This window comes from Equus quagga, chromosome 13 (assembly GCF_021613505.1).
Source record: "Equus quagga isolate Etosha38 chromosome 13, UCLA_HA_Equagga_1.0, whole genome shotgun sequence".
Classification (NCBI taxonomy): domain Eukaryota; kingdom Metazoa; phylum Chordata; class Mammalia; order Perissodactyla; family Equidae; genus Equus; species Equus quagga.
Window position 1 is genome coordinate 66,445,071 of NC_060279.1, and position 20,195 is coordinate 66,465,265.

The 20,195-nt window shown below is 50.8% G+C and overlaps 1 protein-coding gene across 1 annotated transcript in view; it reads right to left on the reverse strand.

Annotated features, from left to right (window-relative positions):
* The window catches only part of CALB2 (calbindin 2), a 28,921-nt gene extending 10,587 nt beyond the window's left edge, over positions 1-18,334 (reverse strand). The window contains exons 1-4 of the mRNA XM_046683942.1: positions 18,219-18,334; positions 5,934-6,010; positions 3,458-3,547; positions 781-861 (exon numbers count right to left, since the gene is read on the reverse strand). Coding sequence (XP_046539898.1) covers positions 781-861; positions 3,458-3,547; positions 5,934-6,010; positions 18,219-18,312 — 342 coding nt within the window. The 5' untranslated portion in view covers positions 18,313-18,334. The remainder of the gene's footprint in view (positions 1-780; positions 862-3,457; positions 3,548-5,933; positions 6,011-18,218) is intronic.
* Positions 18,335-20,195: the final 1,861 nt, after the last annotated feature.

Here is a 20,195-nt window from a genome sequence, read left to right on the forward strand (position 1 = left end):
GGTTGAACCATATGGAACTTCCAATTTCTGTAAATCAAAAATGGTTAAATATCAGCAACTTCACATGGTTCAATCTATTGGTTGAATGTTACTCAAAGGACACTTGAGTGTGGACGTCCGATTTCACAGGAGGATCTCAAAGAGTTTCTGTTGCAAAGACGGCAATGTCCATTTTAAAGGGGACACTGAAACCCAGACCGCAGTCAAAGATCAAACCTGGAAGATACTAGAAACTGGAATTCTCACGGGGCTTTTCCAGCTTTAAGACGGTACCTAAACCCATCCCTGCCAAGCATGTTCTTTGGAACTCTGACTTTGAGGGACACTAACGTTAGTGAGTGAGAACAAAGGATGGGGGACCCTGGAGCCAAACAGAGTGAAATGGGTCTCTTCAGGATTTCTCAGAACCTATAATATGCAAACGACTGTGACAAATCCCCAAACGGGAGATAGAGTGTAAACAGCATTTCCCAAACATACTTGACCCAGGCTTACTTTTTACCTTATTCCCCACACTTCAGTGTGCACACACATCGCCCGGGAAGCTTGTTAAAATGTAGATTCTGACTCAGTGGGTCGGGGACTCTGTATGTCTAACAAGCACCCACATGATGAGGATGCTGACGCTGCTGGTCCATGGACCACACTTTGAATAGCGAAGTGGTAAGGGGTTTAGTGTCTCCCAGGGATGGTTCCCAGGCATTCGAGTGGGCCTGGCTCCTGAACATGGGCGAAAGGCAGGCCCCAGTGTGCAGACGGAAGGCAGCGCCTCGGCCTCACCTCCATAAACTCGGCGCTGGAGCCCACGTGCTGCCTGAAGCACAGAAGGAAGTTCTCCTCAGTCGGCAGGATCTGCGCCAGCTGGGGGATCAGAGAGCAACAGTAACATTATGGAGGGCCCCGCCAGGGAGCAGAACAGACTTCCCTGTAGGAAGGATGGAAAATGGCCAGTGGGAGGCAGCGTGGGAGGTGCATTTTGGTCCATTCTGCTTTCTTCCTTGAGAACAGCCCTTCAAAGGGGGAAGAAGGATGTTCTGAGAAGTACAGCTGAGTCACCTCAAACCTTAGCGTTTGAGTACTTGGAGGGACAGAAAGCGGTGCCACTTTATAAATGCAAGTCCCAGACTCAAAAGAATACTGAATAGATTATTCCATATATATAAAATTCTAAAAAATGCAAACCCATCCGAGGTTGGTGGTTGCTAGTACAGGATGGTCTACACCAGGCGGGGGAACTCCGGTGGCGATAGAATTGCTGTATTTGGATTGTGGTGGTGATTACATGGCTGTATGCAACTGTCTAAACTCATGGAACTTTCCACTTCAAATTGATGCAGTTTATTGTATATAAATTATACCTCAATAAATCTGACTTAAAAAATGCAAGTACCCTTGTGGAGCCAACACGGCCGGCTGCCCTCCCAACTGGCGTTCCCCCTTCTTCTGCTTCCAGCATCCTTGGTCACAGGCAAATCCTGATTAGCCTCAGCTAAACATGCTAATCCTATTTCTCTTGCCAGTGATTGGCTTATGGGTAGGCAGGTGACCTAGTCTTGGCCAATGAAATGTGAGAGGAGGTCTACTTCTGGGAAAGGTTTCCTTGTTCTTATGAGGAACCTGATCAGATTAGCTCTTTCTGCATCTGCTTGGTTGTATCTGGCTGTGATGCCTGGAACGGCTGCAGCCAGCTTGCTACCAGCCTGAGGATCAAGCTGTTTTGGGAGCAGAGAACAGAACCAAGAGAACTACAGAGAAGTGGAGCTGGACGCCTGGCCTCCTTCACCTGGAGTCAACCTTGCCCATGGCCATTCTCATTAGGAGCCTCTCGTCGTTTAAACCAGGAGTCGGTCAACTATGGCCAGATCTGGCCCAATGCCTATTTCTATAAATAAACTTGTATTGGAACAGGACCACGCCCATTCATTTACATATTGCCTGCGGCTGCTTTTGTGCCACAAAGGCAGAATTGAAGAGTTGTGATAGAGCCTGTATGGCATGTAAACCCTAAAACGTTTACTAGAATCTGGATCTCTGTAGAAAAAGTCTGCTGACCCCTGGTTTAAGCCCATTTGGGTCAGGATGTTCTGAGACTTACAGTTTAGGCATCTACAGTGGCTGCTGTTGGTGCCTGTCCCAGATCCCCTTTAACTAGGCTGGTGGGCCATCCCTCAGCTGCTGTGAAGGGTGACTGCCAATGGCTCATAGCTGTCCCCTACAGGAGAACTGACCTTCACCAAATTAGGGCTGCCCCACCCAGCTTCCCCACCCCCACCCAACCTGCAGGGGGCAGCCTGCATCCAAGGACTGACTGATACAGGGGTACAAAGGACCATCCCCTGCCTGCCTCAAGGGGGGACCAACTCTGTGGCACAATCCACACTCCAGAGCTCCCCATGAGATCAGGCAAGACTAGGCTCCAGCTGAGACCACGCGCTTAGCTCCTTCCTCTGCCCTTTCCTGCTGCCCTCTCTCCCCTTCTCTTGAGCGCTCTCCCTCAATAAATCCCATCCACTGGAATCTCTGTCTGTCTCTGCTTCCCCAGGGGCGGGGGACAACGCCCTCAGTGTGGGCCGCCATCATTATTCTTGACCCCTTGACCATGGGTTGCCAGCTGATTGTCAGAGCTATTTAGTTAGGCCTGCACACATGTGCATAAGTGTATGTGTCTATATGAGTGTATGTGTGTAGGCATGTATATATAAATTGTTAAATTAAATAAGAACGCCAATAGACTGAGGTGGCCTTCATGCCTTAGTGGCTCATGTAAGCAAACCAAAATCTAAACCAACAGCCAAAACAGCCAACTAGGCTTTCCCAAATAATGCAACCACTTAAGCTACAGCCATCAAATCATCTCCTTGTTTTGCTTCTGCCTCTTCTCTATCAAAGTCTTTCCCTGAGCTTCTGTCAGTGGAGCGTTCCTAACCACTTCCGGTTTGGCACTGCCCCATTGGAATAGACTTTTGCTCAAATATACTTAAAAGTTGTTTAATATGCCTCAGTTTATCTTTTAACAATCTGTATATATCTATGCGTATATGAATACATGTGTGTATATATATACACATAAATTATAATGCTATAACTATAAATTATTTACATTTATATGTAAATATTTTATATTTATATATAGTTATAAGTATATATAAATTATATATAAGTATACATATAAATATTTATACATATATATCAGTATACACATAAATATTTATATATTTATGTGTTGAGCAATTGAGATGTCATCTTTGTCTTAGGGCGGTCGTTAGTGCTTCCCCCTTCCTTGTGAGACACAGAAAAAGCCCCATCTCTACTCTTTGGTCAGCCTAAGTCTATGGGTGGGGTGGGGGACTTCAAGACCAGTGCCTCATGTAGACCCCTAGGACACCTGTGCATGGAGAGGCACAGGCAACAGATGGCCCTTCCCACGCAAGCTCTGAGCCAGGGCAACAGGACTCACCTCTGCCATCTCAATTTTCCCATCTGAGTTCTTGTCATACTTCTGCATGAACTCCTTCATCTTCTCCCCAAAGTTGTCACTCTTTGACATCTAGGGAAAGACAAAAGGGGCTGACTTCCTGCTGGGTCCCATGTGAACTGAGGCTTTTCCGCCCGCTCGGTGCAGCAGTGCTGGGAATCATTTCGCAGCCTAAATCTGCAGGCACAGAACCAGGCTGAGCCAATCCCCTGAGAGATCAGGGTGGCACCCTTTTCCTTTTCAGGATCCCTCCAAATCCAAACAGTCTCTTCTTTGAGGCTCAGTCACATAATTTTCAAAGGGGAACAGGACAAGTGGACATGCTCTGTGCCATGTAATTAAACACGCCCCTCTGCCTTTGAGATGGATTAAACCACAGCTCTATCAGAAGGGCGAGGACTTACTCCCATCACTCAGATGTGAGGACTGTGGCCCCATCAGTTTACTGAGGCAGCTTTTAATAAAGTCCCACTTATTCCAGTGGCCCCCAATAGGTTCTAAGCAGTCCACCATCGTAAGGTGAACGCTCATTTTCCTCTTTAAAGACTAACCGGCAATTCCACATATTTTTCACTCTGATTTTTTGCCGGGAAGAATGTCAAGAAAAAGTCTTCATATAGCTGAGGGGTAATTTGGATAGTCCCCTAGATTACTGTGACTACTAAAAGGGCGAAGAACTTGAAATTTGGGGTGGGTTGTGTGTTTCCTAGGATTGGGCCGAGGAGAAGTCTACTAACTCTTAGGGTTTTTTTCTGAATCCCTTCTATTGTTTTTTACCTTTGGAACTGGTCTCAATTTATCAATATTTATTTGTTTATCAGTATCTATTGCTTTACATTTACAAATGTGCATGGAACGATCCTGGCTCTTATCACAAATGTGGTCATCCTATATAATTTTTACGACAGTCCCGCTGAGGTCAGTAGCCTCTCCATTTTACACACAAATGGAGGCCAAGATGAAGTGACTTCTCCCGAGGTCACCAGTTAGTGTCGCCAGAATTTGAACTCATGGCTCTTGCTTCCATGGCCAATATCCTTTCCATTATATAACAGCTGCTCTGAGAACCAGTCGGGGATGATGTCAGTAGAGAAGGTTGTTGACAGACTTGAAAATCACCCCTGATGCTATCTGAGGAAGGGAATGACTAAGAGAAGGATTTCAGATTTGAAGCGCTTCATAAAAACACATTCTTCCACCTACCGCATGATCCCAGAATCAGTTGTGAAGCCTGTGTTTTCTGTGATCCAGGCTTCATTACCCTAGTAATGAGAGGTGATGGGGGAACTGTTGATAAACAAAGCCATGAATCACCTCCATCGCTTAAGACCATTGCCTGGCCCTCCTCCTCACTGGGGCACTCTGCTGAGCTCTGAACCAGGAGCTGGCCAGAGGATCTGTGACTCATCTCCCCAACCGCTCCATGAAGACTTGCTAATAAGAAGTGGATTGGCCAATAGACACACAGGAGGGGAGAGTAGAGAGACCCCCAAATGACCCGGGAGAGGTGGGGGGAGGGAGCGGGTCTGACTCTGTATATTCGAGAACCAGACATGGAATCATATCAGGCTACCTCCTACCACCTTAGCATTTCAGTGTTTCAGATGCTCTTCCAAAAGGCTTTAGTGAATTCAGTGGTCCCAAGCTGGCACCAGGGCAAACAACGTCCATGCCGTTAAGGGGCTGGGACATGATCTGGAGTCACTTCAAGAAGGTTAAGAAGGGCAGTCTGACACCTCCACACATAAGGCCAGCCAGCACCACCCGGTTCAGATACTGGTTTGGAGCAATCCTCCATTTTCCTTTAGGTCCTTCCTGAGGATTCCAGCCTTTGTTGGTCTAGAACAGTGTTTCTCTATTGGGGATGATTCTGTAGCCCCCACAGGGGACATGTGGCAATGTCTGGAGACATTTTTGATTGTCACAACTTGGAGGGGTGCTGCTGGCATCTCACGGGTAGAGGCCAGAGATGCTGCTAATCACCCTACAATGCACAGGACAGTTCCCCGCAACAAAGAATTATCCAGGCCCAAATGTCAACAGTTCTGAGGCTAAGAAACTCTGGTCCAGAATAAAGTCACTTGAAACCCCCTAGGCACCCAGTGTTGAGTCACGACCCCTTGGAGCATCTAAGATAGGCTGTGGACTCTTCCCTAGGAAAAAATACTTTTTATACACACATCCACAGACACAAAGCTTTGCGGTTTTGGGGGGTTCATCAATCCCTGGTGTCCGTTCATGAACACCCACCCAAGCACCCAAAGATATCGAGGTCAGGGACTCTTTTGAAGGAGTATTTCAATTTTTAAAAATCCTTACAAATAAAAGAAAAACCAAGTGTCAAGACCGGAGATGTCAGGCCCACTGATGGGTTGTATAACCTGGGATAGACAATGCTCAAAGTTATGGTCAGGATGACAGAAAATCCCAAATAATTGGAAGAGAGGTCCAGGCTTACCATGCCAGAGCCTTTTCTTGCCTTCTCCAGCTCTTGGAAAAAGTTTTCTAGCTCTTTACCTTCAATATACCCATTTCCTGCAAAGATAGCAAAGAAAAAAAAGTAATTAACCTCAGAGCTAAATAGTAAGATGGATGGTGGGGGGCGGGGAGTCAGGCGCTCCATGGAGAACACCTTCTCCTCACTGGTCAACAAGCAGGTGTCAGGGCCAGCCCTGGACTGTTAGGGATGTAGGTCCTGCCCTCAGGGCATTTGCAACTGTAGAGATCCGAGGTCAATAAAGGTGTGTCTTTGGGGTATACATGTGGTAGTCAGAGAACACTGGCAGGGACCAGCATCTGGGCCATGCTGGCAGAGGTGGGCAGGAGCTGGGAGCTGTCCTTCGCCAGCTGGGCGAGCAGTGGGAGCTGGGGATCTGACAGGGGACAACAGGTCATCAGCATCAAGGCTTGTCAGCAGGTGGCAGACCCTGGACAACAGGTGAATGGGGTCAGAGGCAGAACTTGGGGGTCTGGGGTAGGAGGGTACACTGAGTTGAAGAATGTCCCCCCAAAATCCACGTTCACCTAGAACCTCAGAATGTGACCTTATTTGGAAATAGGGTCTTTGCAGATGTAATTAGTTAAGATGAGGTCACACTACATTAGGGTGGGCCCTAAATCCAATGACTGGTGTCCTTATAAGAAGGCCATGTGAAGACACAGAGAGATACACAGGGAAGAAGGCCATGTGAAGACAGAGGCAGAGATTGGAGTGACGCATCTCCAAGCTAAGGAGTGCCATGGATTGCTGGCAACCACTAGGAGCCAGGACGAAGACACGGAACACGTTGCCCCTCAGAGCCTGGAACCAATCCTGCCGACACCTTGGCCTTCTGGCCTCCAGAACTGTGAGAGAATAAATTTCTGTTGTTTTAAGCCCACCCAGTATCTGGTAGTTTGTCACAGCAGCTCCAAGAAACTGACACGGAAGGGAGGGGTGGAAAGAGGAGGGCAGGGCATCTATCCCACGGGTGGGGCACCCGAGAGAGTGGGTCACAGGGACGAAGCACAGGGGAGGCAACCCACGACACGGTAACGAAGGCGGGACTCTGAGGTCGGTGGAGGCAGACAAACCCTGGTTCTGCTGCAGTCACCCGCTGAACGACTTTGGGAAAGTTATTTAACCCGTCTCATCTGCAAAATGGGTTACTTTAATTAAACGGGGATTTTGTACGTAAAACCCAGCCCATTACAAGTGCACCGTAAAAGTTGCTATAATTTGAGTTCAATTAAACAAACCTGCCTCTAAGATGGGAACGAACCTGGGTGAAAAGTGCAGTTATAGGACCAGAGCCCAAAGGCAATGCCAAACTTGCAAGATAACATGAAAAGTGAGAGGTCCTTGAGGTTCTCAACCCTTGAACCCAGCTGGCCTAGAGACCAGGCTGAACTGAGTCCACCGCCACAGTCACTGGTCTCTGCTGTGGCGGGAGGAGGCATTTGTGGGTGGGAGGTCAGACAGGCCTCAGGCAAGGCTCCCCACACTGCGGCAAACCAGACCATCCTGGGATCTTTAAAAAATATGGATGTCTGGCTCCCACGCCCAGACATTCTGACGTAATTGGTTTGGGGTGTGAACTAAGCATCGTGATTTATTTTTAAAGCTCCCCAGGTGATTTCCATGTACAGCAGGGTTTGGAAACCACTGGCCTAAAGTGAGGTTCTAAATCTGATCTAAAGCATTGAGCAAGGTTCCCACAGACAACCTTCAACTTGAACAGGAAGGGGAGACGGTGGCTTGCTTCGAGGGCAAATGGAATTACAAACTAAACAAAGAAAATAAAAAAGAAGTATTTACCCTGGCCCTGGGGGGCTGAGGGGGTGTGAGGGCGGGGTATGTGTGAGTCCCAGCCTCTCCCCCTAAGAATTTAGATTCCGAATAAATAACCTTAGAGGTGCCCTCTCGTGGAGAAGATGCCACAATAAATACTGTATGAAGAGAATCACTTGAGATGAATTACTAGGTATTCTTGTCTGCAAGCAAAAGATGTGCTTGTAATAGGGGCAAGACTTGAGATCTTTTTTTTGGCCCTAAGCTAGAGTGGTCAAATTTCTTCTAGGATGTTCTGCAAAGCTTCTTGGGAGAGTTGGAGTTTCACAGTGTGTGCCTAAGGGCTTGCAAGGCTAGGTGGAGTTGGCGGGTGCTGGTGGCAAGAGGTTTCCAGGCCAAAAGGCAGTCATGTAGTTGATCTTGCCCCCTAGCTGAAGAAACGAGTGATTTTTCTCTCCCTGGTCACTCCTTGCGGTATCTGGCTATTCTGCCATTTCTTAGGCAGGAGGCTGAGCTCAGCTCTGGGCCCAGGTGCAGCTTCCGGAAGCCCGAGGCTGGGGTTGGAGCGGGGGCTTGGAGCTCGTACTGTGAGCACGCATTGGGATTCCATGAAGCGGAGGCTCAGAGGTGGGCCCCGAGCCAGGCCTGGGCTGACACGTGATGAGTGCGTGTGTGTCTGTTTCGTGACTGTATCAGGAGGCGGCTGCAATGAACTTGGGCGGCCAGCCCGACAGCGCAGCAGGATGTGTTTCAAAGAGCAGCTGCCACTCAGCTCTGAAGACAGTCCCCCCTAACCATCGCTGTTGGGCCTGCTTTGCACGGGGCTGCCCTGCCATTTCTTCTCCAGCTCCTTCACTGCAGTGCAGGGTGTCCGCAGATTACTGGCCCTTCTTGTCGGGGCAGCAACACCTGGTTCTTCCCCTGCCTTTATCACACTCACGGATTCGCTCTGGGATGTCACCTCTCTGAACTTCAGTTTCTTCGCCTATAAAATGGGGATAATGATAATGTCTTCTTCATACAGCTGCAGTGAAGATTAAATGCAGCGATGATAACACACATAAAGCGCTGGCCCGTAGTGAGCCTCAAAAATGCCAGCGGTCATTACCACCACGGCGGGTGTTTCTGCCTGCTGCCCACACCAGGGAACATGTTGGCCTTGGGCTGCTTGCTTCAGGCTGGGATGGTTTGGAGATGCAGAGGGAGGGCAAAGCAGGCAAGGCCAGCATGGAGCCAAGCCCCATCGAGCAATCTGAACCGAAAGAGGAAAAGTAGAAAAGGGCAGACCTATGGGACCCACCTTTTCCTCGGGGTTTCTCTGAAACTTACAAAGAATAAATGTATTTATTTTTACTTCACCTTGTTCTAGAAAGGTTCAAGGTGGTTTAACAACCTCAAGAACCAGACGATCAGCCAATGCCTTGCCCAGCAGGAAAGTGGGGATACTTCCAAACATCAATACCTCCTCACAAATATAACACTTTTAATTTTTCAAAGCACTTTCACCTTCTTTCTTTTCTTTGGCAGATAATTTGAGGCCTCACTATGTGTAAGGCCCCATGTGGGTTGCCATGGGAGATATGACGATGCGTAAGAGCCAGCTCCTGTCCTCCAAGTGGTCACAATCCTTTCGGACACACAGGATCACAACATTGCACAGTAGAATTCTCTCCTTGTGACAGAAGAAACTGAGGCACAGAGAAGGTAAGCAACTTGCTCAGGATCACACAGCGAGGCAGGACCAGAACTGGGGAGTCCTAATTCCTGATCTAGGCTCCATTCATTCACTCAGCATTTACTGAGCATCTGCTTTGTGCTGGCTGGGTGCTAGGCAGTGGCGTGTCCTTGAGCCTGCCATGCCAGGAATTCCAACACCACCTCCCTCTCTGTCCCCTGCCCCAACAAAGGGACAGACAAGTGGTTCAATTTGACAAGTCTTTATTTTTTTAACTGAACAACAGTTCAACTCTGTACCTGGAGCTGAGGGAGCAATAGCCAAGTCCTAGACGTGAGCCTGTTCCTCAAGAGCATTCGATGGTCTCCTGGGGTGAGGCAGCCAGACAAGAATGGCTGAAACCAACCAGGTGAAGGCAGAGGGTCAGGAGCAAAGATCAGGTAGGCAGGCAGGGGCTACGGGGCCCAGAAGGGGCATCCTCCATCACTGGCGGAAAGGCCTTGGCTACTTGGTTTCTCTCTGAGCTATTCCCCATCCATCACCCAGGATGCATCTATTGTCCCTGGCTGGGGTAGAGGACAGGTTGGCTGACATCCTTTGAGGGAGGACTTCAGCATGGATAGAGCTGTTTCCATGACCCTCATACAGGGAGGTGGGGTGACTGGCCGCCAAGCAAATCTCACGTGGATGAGCATCAGTGAAGATGTGGTTACCATGGCAACCATCACTCCTTACCTCCTTATCAAACCACACCCAGTGAACATTAGGGAGAGGGGGCTGGGTGGGAGCCAAGGACCCTGCATCCTTCCTTATTCTCTCTCACTGCCATTCTTCACCACCACTGTGCCTTGCTCTCCCCAAATTTAAAGTGAGACAACACTTCTTTACAATTAAACTGATCACAGACACTTGGAAAGCCTTGACCAAAAGATGCTCTGCCCCACAGTTGTAAGGGGCCCTGAGATCTGTGTGCACAGATTTTCTAAAAGTTGACCAGGTAAGAGGAACCTGAGTAAGAGGTATAATTCTACCACCAGCTCTGTGACTGTCCATGCGACGTTGAACAAGTCAATCTCTCTGAACCTCAATTTCTTTATCTCTAAAATGAGTATAACTGTTTATGCCCTTTCTACTTCATAGAGCCATTGTGACAGCCGTACCTAGTAATGCTGCAAAAGCGTTCTGGAAAATGTAAAATCTCACATAAATGGAAAGCATCATTTTTATACTCTGTGCTCCTAAGGTCTTCTGAACAATTCCATAGGTGAAAACCCTTCGGCCCAGAGTTCCAGCAGGACTGCTATCTTTGGAGCACCAGTTCGCAGCCCAGGCTGCGTATTAGGGTCACCTGGGGAGCTTTTAAAACAACACCACTGCTTGGGCCTCACCCTCAGCACTTTTGATTTAATTGACGGGGCGGGGAATTCTTGTGGGCATATTTTCAAAGCTCTCCAGGGGATTCTAATGTACAGTCAGCGATAAGAACATCTTTAGAGCAGCATGTCTTCAATTTTAAGGTGGGCAGCAATTACCTGGGGAGCTTATTAAATGGAGGTTCTAATTTAGTCAGTCTGTGAACGTGGGCCTGCTGTTCAAAGTGTGGTCTGTGGAACAGTAGCGTTGGAATCACCCGGGAGCTTGTAGAAATGCAGCATCCCAGGCCCCAGCCCACACCTGCTGAACCAGAATCTGCATTTTAACAATGTAGGAACATAGACATTTGAGAACCACTCCTTTAGAATGTTCTCTAGTGGAGAAACTCTTAGGGGCTCAGATCCAAAGGTGTGAAGAAAGGGATGAAGGAGGAAAGGATTTAGAAAGTCTAAAATTAACACCCAATCCTATGGATTACAAATCTTCGTCTATTTCCTATTTTTTGTCAATGGTTGCCAGGGGTGGGGGTTGGGGGAGAAAGGAGCACAGGGCATGTTTAGGGTGGGGGAACTATTCTGTATGCTACTGTAATGATGGAGATATGACACTATGCATTTGTTAAAACCACGGAACTGTGCTACACCAAGAGTGAACCCTGGGGCCGGCCCGGTGGCGCAGGGGTTAAGTTTGCATGTTCTGCTTCTTGGCGGCCCGGGGTTCCCCGGTTCGGATCCCAGGTGCGGACATGGCACCGCTTGGCAAAAGCCATGCTGTGGTAGGCGTCCCACGTATAAAGTAGAGGAAGATGGGCATGGATGTTAGCTTAGGGCCAGTCTTCTTCAGCAAAAAGAGGAGGATTGGCAGTAGTTAGCTCAGGGCTAATCTTCCTCAAAAAAAAAAAAAAAGAGTGAACCCCAATGCCAATTATGAACTTTAGTTAATAAGAATGTATCACCATTGGTTCGTCAGTCGTAACAAATGCACCACACTCACACAAGATGCTAATAATAGGGGAAGCTGAGTGAGGGAGAGGGGTATATGGGAACACACTTCTGCTCAATTTTCTGTAAACCTAAAACTGTTCTGAAAAAGTCTATTAGTTTAAAAAAAAAAAGTTGATTAAAAATAAAAGCCAGAAATGGCTCAAAGACACTTGTCTTTGAAGCTAGCAAGGTTAGCATCTTCTTCTTAGAAACCACACGCCTTTGGCTTTCCATTCCAGGTTGAGGTGGGGGGCTGGCGTGAGCCCTGAGATGGTAGATCTGGGTCTCATCTTAACAAGTGACAGCCCCTCTAAAGACTAGAGGAGCCTAGACCAGCACTGCTCAAAGCGTGGTCTGAACCAGCAGCTGCAGCGCCCGGGAGGCTGTTGGAAATGCCAATCCCCCAGCCGCACACTAGTCCTACTGAATCAGAGTCTTTGGGAGTGAGGCCAGAAAGCTGTGTTTGTTTGTTTGTTTTTTAAACGATTTTATTGTGGTCCTATTGACCTATAACGTTGTGTAAATTTCAGGTGTAAGTGTTAGCGAGAATCCGGGAGCGGAGTGACGCAGGTTCAGACTTCCTTTAAGGTGCACAAGAAAGTGTTCGCGAGGCCAGGCCACTTGGCTGTCTGTCCGGAGTTCCAGTTTATGGCAAAGCAAACAGCGCTCTACCCTCTAGTCTGAGCACCCTCTGGGAAAGTCAAATGCCACCCTTTAAGGCAGGAAATTGGCGTCTTCAGGCTCTGCCCCAAGGTTAATATTACTTTGCATGGTGCACACCATTTACCAAGAGCTTTCCATTCCCCGCCCCATCCGGTGTTCAGTACTCTGCCAGGTAAGCAGACGGACACTCTCCACCCCGTGTCAGAGAGGAGTTCAAGGGGGAAGGACATACAGTCACTCAGCTAACAGAGGGCCTGGACTAGCCTGATTTCCTGCTCTTCATCCCTGGGACAACCTCTGTTCATATCTGTCTTTGTCTTGGTTTCTCTCTTTGTCAGTCATACACACATGCACACACACATACATACACACACATGCACATGCACACGCTTCTCCCAGTGGTTCCTGGGGAGGAAAAACCCAGTGCAAACAGCCACTGGATGAGTGTGCATTCATGACTTTTAATCTGTGTTTCTAGGTTGTGCTGCTTCTGGAACAGTGGCTCTGGAGCTGGGCTGGGTCCCCTGAACCTGTGGACAGCTGGCAGCCCGATGCTGGGCCGATTCCCAGGCATGGGGGAGGCCAGAAGGATGGGGCAGATTGGGCGAGAGAGGAGGGGAGACAGCAGAGAGCCAAAGAGGAGGGGGAGAGGGCGGGGGCCAGAGGCCGCAGATGGGACCAGCTGGGCAAAGGCGGGTGCATGATGCAACTGGCCAGGAGGGCGGCCAGAGCCAGCACGGGAGAGGTGCTGTGTTGGAGAGCCTCACGTCTGCTCTATTAATGCCAACTCCCTGGGTACTGGAGGCGATTTCCCCGAGGGTCTCCTGAGCCCTGGAAACCCTCCCTAGGGGCTCAGCTAGTGAAACCCCTGAAGTCTGGAGGGGATAAACAAGGCCAGCAGGGCAGGGATGTGCCATCGCGGGGCGGGTGGCTGCCCGGGCGAGGCAGGCTGAAGGGCTTGTTTGCGAAAACACGTCCCCGTGGCACCTCCCCGGGGGAACCCAGCTCTCCTCAGACATAGCTGCCTCCACTGGCTGGCGCAATCTCCCTCCAGGAGGCAGGGCGCTGGGGCATGAGATCCGCGCAGAGGGTTCCCAGCGCAGGGCTGGCACACTGTGGACACTCCACGCCAAAGGCGCGGGCAGCGAAACAAGTGGGGATTTGGGGGGTGAAAGCAGAGGCTGGGTAGAGCAACTCAGTCCTAGGAGGCTGCTCCTAAAGTCCCCCAAATCCTGACATCATGCCCAAATGAGAAAGATCTCACAGAGATGCAGCGTCAGGGTTGAAAGACATCCTCCCTCAGACAACTCTGACCTTGACTCCCCGGACCAGACCCGCCACCGCCCCGCCTTGAATGCGCCAAGAAGCAATCGTTTTTATAAACTCTGTAATTAGCTTATGAATAGCACAGTTATATTGCATGGTAAACACTGCAGTATTTGTGTAAATACTTAATATATACCAGATATTTTGTAACCCTGTTTGGGTATGTCTTCCTCCTGGTATCCCGAGAGCCTTCATTTAGTGTCCCAGGGCAAGCCGCCCAGGCCTCTCCCCACCTCTGAGAGGCGCTGTCGCTTAGCTCTCCTCTTCCTCCCCACACCAGGGACAGAAGCCAGCACTGGGAGAGCCTGCCTGGGCTCTGTGTCCGCCGTGCCGGGTGAGTTTGGAGGACACTTCTGTTACTGCCATCAGGTGTAGGACGACAGAGGAGGGAAGGCAGGGCAGGGCCTTCCTCAGCTCTTTGTGGTCCTGTCACTAATTTGCAAAGTCCTGGGGGCCCACACAGATGAGGAACAAGGCTCAGTCCCTGGGAGAGGCTCTCCGCATCCCCAAGACCATCTGGAGGCAGACACACACCCAGAAGAGTCTAGGCACATTCCCACACCTGCAGCTAGGTAGATAGATAGATATATATGTCTCTTTTGGGAAGAGGGGGAGGTATCCATAAAATTATTTTCTTTTTATATCTTCATTGTCTTGCTGATTACATAAGAAAAACACATGCTCTTGTAAAATTTTCAAACACTGTAGAAATTAACTTAGAAAGTAAAAGAAAACGTCTTTGAATTTTACTTAATCCACTCGGCAGAGAGAACCACTGTTATTACGTTATATTCTACCATTTTCCAGCATACATGCTTCATTAATAATAAAAATGGGCCCACACTATAATAGTGTTCTGTACAACTTTCTTAAATCCTGATAATACATTTTTGACGTTTTCCCATGTCAGTACAAAAGCTCCACCCTGTTCTCCTTGGTTGCATAGTATCCTACTGTAAAGATGAGCACAATTTATTTTTCTGTTCCCTAGCGAGGCACATCTTTTCCCCAAATTTTCAGTATTCCAAAGAACTTGGTATAGACCCCTCGGTCATACAACCTTTTGCACATGTAGGAGCATATCTACGTAGGATGGATTCTTGCAGTGAGTGGATTCCCTGCTTGGTCCCTCGAACATTCGCTGGCTCTGGGAGAGACCCATCTTACCCCTACACTGTCAGTTGCTTCCAAAGGGCTAGCCGAGGCTAGGGCGTTTCTCTTCTGAGCCACAGCTCGGTCCTCACGGCCCTCCTACTGGTTGTCAGCAGAAGAGGAGCTGGTGGCCCATGTGGTCAGAACCCCACGGAGAGGCCAGAGGGAGCTCTGAGCTGGGCATTCCCTCAGCTGCCTGGGTTTTGCACAGTGAGATAGTTCCTGACAAAAAAGGGACTAGGGAACAATAGGACAGTGGACTCAGACACGGAAGGTCTTGTGAGGGTCACTCAGAACATGGAGGGAAGAGCCCAGCCCCTGCCCGGCTCACAGGGTGGGCTGGGCTGCCTCCTCCCCACCTCTGCCTTTGAGGCATGATATTGGAACCCTCCCAAACGCACCACCCTTGGCTGACCACTGGGGAAGAGTCAGGGGTGGTACTGGGGACTAGGAGACAGGATTCGGGGTCCTCCACCTTCCCACTTTGCTGTGTGATCTTGTGAAAAGAACTTTGCCTCTCTGAGTCCCAATTTCTCCCTCTCCAAACACCTGCTCCTTCCTTTCTCCACTGCAAGGCTACTAATAATTTTGAAAATAACCTAACTCTTCAGACACAGACACCAAGATGACCACTCTTCCTCTCAGTTAAGAAATGGGCTGAGTTAGGGTCAGAGCCCCCGCCCCCATCCCCACTCTCCTCCAGATCCAGCTTCTCCTATGATCTCCTGGTCTCTGTTTATTACAGGAGTCCAGGAGGGGTGGGGCGGCGGCTCCCTCTCCCTAGTGGCTGTGACTCTGGGCTCCAGCGAGCTCACTCCAGGGACGCAGTGGGCTGCAAAGGGGAGTCCTCCCAAGGCTCCTTAAGTTTGCAAGTGGTAGGGGCACTGTTAGAGTTGGGAAGAAACCCAGATGAAAACAGAAGCCCCAGTTAGTTAGAAGGAGACCCAGATAGGGCAGAGAGTGCCTCAGGGGAGAGATGGTGAGCTCCCGGCAGCCTTTGGGGGTTTGGGAGGGGAAGGGTGGGGAAGGTACAGAGCAAGGCGCCCAAAGCCTAATTCTGGGTCCCTTCATGGAATTCCAATTCAGCTGTATCCTCATTCTCCTATATCATCCCTGTGTCATCTCTGGCATTTTCATCTTCTTGCCTTCCTTCTCTGTTAGGTCCATGTTCCCTCCTTGGGATTTCCCAGAGGCTGTGACCAGAGAGGGCAATGGGATGCCTGGTGGACAAGGAAGCAAGAAGCACATATTTAGCTCCCCTTTCACATCGGAGCAGGAAGGAGCCAGAGGTACAAAGGCTTTGGGTGTCTTTAAAGACTCTTAGGGTTAGTTCTAGCCTAGCTCTGCTCTAGCCCAGCCAAGGACTCCTTTTTGGGATTAAAGGGACTGCCCATCACCTCTGAGCCGGGTTGGGGGCTCTTCTGCGGGGAGTGGAGGGAAAGCAGGTGCCAGAAACCAGAGAGGGGCAACAGGTGCTGGCTAGTGACTGGCCCCACCGCTACCTTGCTACACAACCTCGGAGAAGTCACTCCTGGTGTCTGTTTCTCCATCTGCCCAAGGAGAGTCAGGATCTGCCCAGCAGCCTCACAGTGCAGGACTCAAGGTGTGACTGTGTTTTGAAAAGTACAAAGTCTCAGATAAATGTGAGGATTTGCATGATTATTGAGAGTGCTATTGGTTGTCCCCATGAGAACAGGGGGAAAGTAGAACTGAGTCCTGTTTACAGCTGACTCATCTGGCAGGAGGCCGGTGGTATAACCTTGGCCACTTGGTAACTTTCCTTGAATCACGCAAGTCTCTGGTGCAGATAAACTGGCAGGAGCATCCTTGGGGAATATGCATGTCATCTGGAATACTAAGAGCTGCAATCTTCTTCAGCCCTTTTCCCCAAGGGAGTTTCACGGCATGAGCCAGGATTGGAAATACAACCCCTCCTTAGCCCCATTTTACAGATTCAACAATCTACCCACCTCCTTCATTAATTCACAGGCAGGTCACAGTCCTAATTCAGGTGTCACATGCCCATTCCGGGGCACCCCCCCCCCCCCCCGCCCCCCCCCCCCCCCCCCCCCCCCAGCTTTCTCAGTTGGTTCCAAGGGAACAAAACTTCACTCATTAGTGTCCCCAGACATTAACCCCTGCCTCCCCAAGCACTCTGCTTGGCCACCTTCTCGGCCACCCTAGTGAAGTGAGGACGGGAGAAGGTCAGAAGAGAGTGAGCCCCACCTGATCCTCCCTCTGGTTCCCATCCCCCTCACTCTCCATCCCAGGAGAAACACCCTGAGCCAACACCCCGCCAACAGTCTGAGACACCAGAACATTCTCGATGCCCACCCCGGCCAGGACCTCAGAGAGGGAAATCAGATCACTTCATTTGTTTTGGAGTGGTGGAGAAAAAAGTCTCCAGCTCTGTCAGAAGCCTCTAAAGGGGGCTCTCTCTTTATGCCTGTGTCAGACCATCACAGACTCTTGGAATCCTTGCTCTGGGAGCCAACTCCAAAGGCCATTCAGTCTAGCCCTCGATTTTTGAGTGAGTCAATGTCAAGACCACACAGAGCAGAGGGTTGGTCACTGAGGCATTTAAGATCGTGCCTCCTCCCACCCAGAGATGGAGTCACCAAGCACCTAGGATGATCACCATGAGGGAATCTGTCAGGCTGGTACCCCAATCTAGTCCCCACCATACTTGCTGCTGCTGTGGGTGGGACCCGCATGCCCACAGGGGATGGAAAACCGGCAAAGGAAGCCCAAGCGGGGGTGTGCAGGGCCCTGATGCCACTCTCCACCCCTACTCCCAGCAAACAGGTCTGGGGAGGCCAAGGATTTCCTGACAAGATCCCCCAGCTTTCCCCAGGCCCCAGCACAGTGGCAGCAGCTAACCTGGTATTCAACAGAAGGGGAACCTGAGGAAAGAAAGGAGTGGGTTTTTGAGACCTGTGGCTGCAGCAGCTGAAGGCAGGATATTACCTTGAAGAGAAAGGCGGGGCAGGTAAGATGGCAGGGGGAATCATGAGCCTTGCCGGCTCAGGCCTCCTCTCTGGGAAAGCTCCAACTTGCCCAGAATGAGGCTGCAAAAGCCAGTGGGCTCTCTGTCGTCTATGTCAGGGAAGAAAAGTTACTGACAGTTGTCACCAGCGCAGCAGGACGTCTCCCAAACTCGAGATCCCGACCTCAGCAGGCTTTGTGGCCAACACACCCCCTGGGGCAAACGTACGCCTACCAGCATCAGCAATGTGCCCTTCCCCTCCGCCGCAGGTCCCCTGGGGGCGAATGGGTACAGAAGTTGGGAGCTTTACTGACCGTCTGCATCAAAGTGCTTCCAGATTTCCAGGAACTGGGACGCCGTCAGCTCGGCCAGGTGCAGGTAAGGGGGCTGCTGCTGCGGGCCAGCCATGGCGAGCCGCTCAGAGACCTCAGGCGGCACAGTGCTGTCCCCGTGCGCCGGCTCCGCTCGCGCACTCGGCCAGGTCCTGCGCGCCACGCTGCCTTTATATACAGTCCGGAGGCTGCACCCGAGACCGGCCGCCGGCAGGGGGCGCGCGCGCCCAGGGAATCGGCCCGGGGGGCGGTGGGGCGGCGGCTGAGCAGCCGGGGGGCGCGGGGGGCGCGGGGGGCGCAGGGGCCGCGCGCATCCCCGCCGGGCCAGGGAAACGCGCTTTTCGGCACCAAGGGGAGGCTGGCTGCCCTGGCCTTTCTGACTGCCTTGAGCACCGCGTATTATTGCCAGCAGCTGCACTAATAACAGTAGTAACAAGCAACACCACCAATCGTAATAATAACGTTTGACAAGTATTGAGCGGCTGGACTTCGCGGTTCACTGGGTCTCTCTCCTGCCTCCTCTCGTCTCTGACCCTTCTACCGCAAGAAGAACAGGGACTGCTTTTCCGATGAGGGGACTTGAGACTTCAAATGACTACAGGACTTACCCGGCAAATAAGGGGCTGTGCTAGAATTTGAACCCAGCTCTTTTCCCACGCTCTCATGGCCCCTTATAGGGGCCCGGTCTTGGGGAGAAGCCAGGCATCCTCAAGGCTTTACTGGGGGGCGGCTGGAATCAGCGACACCCAGGGAGGATCCAGGTGGGAGAGGAGGAGGGGCTTCCACTGTCCCTTGGGTCTTGGGTCTTGCGCTCCCTTGGGTACCTCTCTCCAGCCCGGGTACCTGCCTCACCCTGGACGGGTTCTAGGGGCTTTTGGACCTTGTTCCGAGAGTAGCGGAACTAGATCCTCATCTACTAGTCTTAACCACGCCCAGCTAGGGACATCCTGGGAATTTGCCTAGGCCAACGGCGGCTAGAGAAGGTCCGTCGCCGACTAGGAATGTTCTGCGTTGGTGTCAGAAAACAGGAGCAGCTACAGAGAGTACGGTCCCCAGGACAGCAGACGGGTCTCCCCAGGCTGGGAGCTGGCCTCCCTCCCCGTTCTCCCTGGTGGCCTGAGCCCCGGGGGCCTGTCCTGCCTTGTGCACCCGTTATCCCAGAGTGGCAGCTTGTCCCCACTTTCTCTCCTCTCCTGCAGAGTGACTGAGAAATGAATTGATGCTCATTAACATGTGCTAATGAGTGCTAGCTGAACGGCCTTCCAAAGGGAGAGCGAAAGGGAAGGAGGTAAGTGAGAATCGAAAGGAGGTCGGCTAGGGGAGAGAGGAACGCCAAGAGGAGACAGAGACCGGGAGGGGTAAGCCAGGCATGAGCCTGGAAGGGGCGATATAGAGTGAAGGTTCCAAAACCAGTGGTTGCTTGCCCGGAGCAAACGTGTTTAGAGTTTGTGGCAGGAAGAGACTAGGAGAAGGAGTCATAAAAAGCCGGCTTTTGAGGCCTGTATGCATTCCCTTCCCCATTGCTGCCAGAGAGGAGTCCTGGGCTCAGAAACTCCCCAAAGCCGCTGAGTCTCTCTTGCCCTGCCTCTGGGATGGCAGGATGGTTCAGTGGTTAAGAGCAGGCACTCTAGAATCAGGCTGCTTGGACTTGAATCCCAGAATAAGCTGTGTGACCTTGGGCAAGTCACATAGCCTGTTTATGCCTCAAGTTTTCTCTTCTGCAAAATGGGAATGTGGGTATTTGCTTCTTAGAATTATTCTGAGGATTAAATGGGCTGACACACCCGCTGCCCTTCACGGGAACCAGAGATCAGCCGTGGTTGGCTTGGCAAGAAATTCCTTGGCCAGCATTCCTCTCCTGGGGTGATGAATGGCTCCTCGAAGGATTAACCCCAGCGTGAGGCCAAGGGGAACAGTCCAGCACAAGCTCTTAACCACTGTCCCGCACAGCCCCTCAGG